At 43.7% G+C, this 4,543-nt stretch overlaps 1 protein-coding gene across 1 annotated transcript in view; it reads right to left on the reverse strand.

Annotated features, from left to right (window-relative positions):
* Window positions 1–3,914, reverse strand: part of SRP72 (signal recognition particle 72kDa) — a gene marked incomplete at its 5' end in the record, with an annotated part of 12,542 nt that extends 8,628 nt beyond the window's left edge. The window contains 4 exons of the mRNA XM_010010137.1: window positions 63–174; window positions 936–1,079; window positions 1,873–1,996; window positions 3,794–3,914. Coding sequence (XP_010008439.1) covers window positions 63–174; window positions 936–1,079; window positions 1,873–1,996; window positions 3,794–3,914 — 501 coding nt within the window. The remainder of the gene's footprint in view (window positions 1–62; window positions 175–935; window positions 1,080–1,872; window positions 1,997–3,793) is intronic.
* Between the last annotated feature and the right edge of the window lie 629 nt (window positions 3,915–4,543).

Genomic DNA, 4,543 nt, shown 5'->3' on the forward strand with positions numbered 1-4,543 from the left:
TCTACAGAGAGCAAGTAACTACTATCACACAAAGCTTCCCTCTCACCTCACCAGGTTTTTACCTTCCGCTCTCTGTAGTTTTTTCATTGCTTCATTCAGCTTTCCTTGCCCAATCAATGCACATGCACTGTTATAACACAGCTCGTAGGTAGCTTCTCGAAGGCCCAGATCCTCCTAGCATGAAAAGCAAATATAACACTGCATAAACACCAAGATAGACAGATTTGACAGATAATGGACACAAACTATAGTTTTCATGCACAAACTATTCCTTGCAAAGACAATTCAGAGGCAGTTTTAAAAGGGCGAATAAGTCACAGTCCAAAGGATCTTCCCTCACACTGCACAACCAAGTCAGAGGCAACTGACAAGGCAGCAATGAAACTCTAGCCTGAGTCTGGGGACTACTTAGGCTGCTAAAGAGGGCAGGTTAAGAACCACTACTTTAGAGAACTAGAGAAAGCATATCCACAGCACTGAACACGATGCTGAGCACACTGTGCACACCTCCAAGGGCAAAGATCTCTGAAGAAATGAGAACACTACAATCTGCACTTGGTCACGGACCAAAATATTCCCAACCACAGCTAGGTGATCCAGGCAGTTAGCTTCACCCTGGACAAGGGGGTAAAGAGACAGAGGGAAGTGCTAGTCACAACAAATGTTCTGCCTAATGCAAGCTCAGAGAAACGTACTTCCTGCTCAGTTGTGATATCTACTAACACAAGTTTCCTAGAGATCAAAGGTGAAGTATAACTCGTGAACAGTAACAGCGTTTATTCCTCCATACAGGAAAAACCACTAGGTGATCTTCAATGCACTCAGAAGACGTTAAGAGACAGGAACATATTTCTACCCTGTTAAATATCTACAATTCCATATCCTTTACTCCTTGGCTCTCACTCTTACACATATACATACACACACTTACTTACTGGCATCACCTTCTCCCACGTGCTTTGTGCTGCCACAACAGCAGAGAGATTGGTTTTTCTCTCTTCTTCATACTCATCCTGGGAGTTGCGGATGAGATCCCTGTATGCAACCAGACAATCATCGTAACGCTCCAGCCTGTACAGCTGAGGAGAGGAAGGGATTAGCCTTCAGAACAGTATTTTCCTGTGTATGCCAGTAACTACAGCCTCCTTCCTTCCTCCCCATGGGCTGTGGGCTGTGGAGCATCATACGTTTTAACATTACTAACATTTGCATGTACCTTTAAGGGCAAACTCTATAGATTAATTTGCAAGGACTCAAGTAACGACACCAGATACCTGCACGCAAATGGCACAGTTCTCACTCCTGTAACAGCTTCTTTAAAAGCAGCAGTTTATACAGTTTTGCCCTCAAACAGCCCTTTTCCAGCTTAGATAACCTCTCTGTGAGAAAGGTTAAATGGTGTTTCATCCAGCTGAGAGAAAACAGACAATTCTTCACAAAAGCGTCCTGATCCACCAGGGAGAAACCAGAGAAGATACACAACTTCTTTTCTGCTTTACTTCTAATGCCCAAGATGCCAGTTCCTGCAAACCATTCCTGTACAGGTATTTAATGCAAGCAGGGGGCTCAGCCACAAATAAACATCATCAGCTCTCTCTCATACTCCATCCCCTCAGCCAAGTGGCTATTATCAGGCCAGACCCAAGAAGAGGGAGTCACAAATGTATTAGTTTGGTTTAGCGGCAATAAGGTGATGATTCCACCTCCAGCAACAGGTATCTGAAGCTCCACAGAAGCTGGAGCAGTTGGGAACTGTACCTCTCCTTACCTTCAAGGCAGAGAAGGAAATTCTGTCCCCATACTTGCCCCACATTAGAGGGACAAGGTATCCAGCATATTAAAGTCCCACCAGGAAGAAAAGCTCATAATTACCACTTGTCCATAAAGCTCCTTCAGTTTGTCTGTCTGCTGAGTGGCACTCTGAATGGTCTTGAGAGCATTTTCAATACGATTCAGCCTGTATTCGCAGTAGGCCTTCTCAAATGCAATAACATCACTGCAAGGACAAGACAAATGCTGACAGCATGCACTGTAGTTTTCACTCAACAGCATTCACCCACCTGAACACACTTGTTTAAGCAGCCCTTATTAGTCACAGACTGCTACATAACCAAAGAGCCAAACACCAGAGGTGAGCACATGATCCCAGATTACTGAATTATGTATCAGTTGAGCGCTGAAAATATCTTAAACCTACTTTGTGTTCAACAGAGAAGGAATATCAAACCTTCACCTAAATAGGAGGTTCTTTTTTCCTGGTGTTTCCAGACACATGGTGTTTCAAAACCCTGTTTCATACTGATTATGAGAATCAAATGCTGAAAGGTAAAACAATACCTTATGTGACTCCTTCTTAAGGAGAACGCATATCACTACAGCTGAAGGCTGCTTCTGTAAAGTTTCAAAGACAGCCGACTCAGAGAAATGAAATGGTATGAAACAGTCCCTCTTACAGCCTGATAGTAAGCCAATGGTAACATTAACCTGTTTTGAAATATCAGCCCAGCAGAACTGCAGCAAAAGAGGTTGCTGATGCTAAGATAAAACTGGCTTCAAAGGAAGCTGACACCAGCAGGGAAACATTATCAAACAAGCAGAGCCTTGAATGCTCTGTGCCACTTACCCCTGAGTTACCACTTAAGCCAAAGGAAAATTAATCAGTGATTCCCTTAGTTTATAGTAGTTACCAGCTACTTCTTTGCCTATTTATAACTATCTCTGTCTAGCCGAGTATTCAGGGAGTCTGAAAATAAACAAGAATTAAAGCAAAGCAGTGGGCCAGCCTCACTGCAGGACAGGACAACTTTAAGACAGACCAAGCACCACCACTTCACCTGCTCTGCAGGATGCAAAGACAGACACACAGTAGAGCCAAGCTAAAGAAATTATAGGGAAAACTCTAAAGCCAGTTGAATTTAGAGAAATCCCTCCTCCTCACCATATGCTAAAAAGACAAGCTGAAAAAACAAAAGATAAATAATCCCCTTCCATCCCAGGAAAGAAAGAATTTGCGAATAAGGTACTTATGTTTTATCCAGATGTGAACAGAAACAAGGGTATGTTTCACTGCACTAATAACAAGACGCTTTTGTGGGAACAACTGCAATACAGATGTTGCATTTCAATAATACACTATCTGTATTTCAGAGCATTATCTGATATACAAAAAGTTTGCTGCCGGGCAGTTCTGGGGTAGCTATTTTCATCCTAGCTGTTGCACAAAGTGCCTCTTTATCAGGAAAGATAAAGACATGTCTGCTTAATGTCACAAACTGAAAGCTTGGCTTATTCTCAAACACAGGTTGTCCTCAAGGTCTTGAGGAACATGTACAAAAGGCTTGCACCACCCCATAAGCTGAAGCAGTATCTTCAGGCTGGCAAAGAAAAGGACCCAAGGAGCAGTATGAAGAGACAGTCAAGCAAAGCCAACAGCTACCTGCCACTAGCAAGGGTTTTTCCCTTCTCTCTTCACTCCCCATGAGATCTGTCCTCTCCCCTTGTACCAGCTATGGTGCTCAACCACATCAACAAGCAGAACTAGCTCATGAAAGTGGCTGGAAACTCAATCAGGGACAATCTCTTCAATAGCCAGATGTTAGACTGTCTTAAACTTAAACACACCACCTCTGACACCCAGAACAAATCAGTGCTGCACTGAGAAACCCAATCCCAATGGCTCTAAGCACCTCCTCCTCTTTATTTTGTCACCTATTAGTCCCCACCCTGAAGCTGCAGCAGGTTGTCACAGACATGTGGTTTCATGTTTTGTAGAGTACAGCAAGACGCAACTCACCTGGTTAACACTTTTGTATGGGTGTTGATTACACTGAGGGCTTCCTTGAAATTCCCGTTCTGGATAAGACACACTACTTTACACTGAAGTGCAGTCACATCATCTTTGCTGATCTGCAGTACTGGAGGGGAAAACAGTTTCAACACAACAATCTAACTCATTATCACACACACACACTAAGGCTTTGCAAGAGCCAAATGCTGTTACAGTTGCAAAACCCCATCATAGAGAGCAATTACACTAATTTAAATGGGTCCTGGCATGGACCTTGGCTTAGCTCAGATCGTGAAACAAATCCTGTCAGGATAAAGGATCCAGTACAAATACTGAACTTACCCAAAGTAACTGCTATGCTTTGTAACACAGCTGCACTGAAAGAGCTGCACACATCTTGACAAACCTTTCACTGGCATTTCACTACCAGGCAGAGAACACAGTGCCAAAACCTGAGTGCCATGTAAAGCACATACAGGAACAAAAAGGCCTGACATACAAGAACGATAAAACTCGACACAGGCAGTCATTTTATTTGCTAATACTTTCTGCCAAAGGAGGGAGTGAGGAAGAACTAGGAGAGAGAATCTTGGCCACAGTGTGCTTTATCTTGCAGTCCCATTCCAGATACTAAGCTATCACAACGAGAGCAGACTTACTCCCGAGCAAGTTACCACTCCAGGTCAGGCAGTCCCTGCTCACGCCACCGCTCCTCCTGCTCGCGGGGAAAACCTCTCCTTCCTCCCGCCAGCAACC

Source organism: Nestor notabilis, unplaced genomic scaffold (assembly GCF_000696875.1).
Source record: "Nestor notabilis isolate BGI_N333 unplaced genomic scaffold, ASM69687v1 scaffold29732, whole genome shotgun sequence".
Taxonomy (NCBI): domain Eukaryota; kingdom Metazoa; phylum Chordata; class Aves; order Psittaciformes; family Psittacidae; genus Nestor; species Nestor notabilis.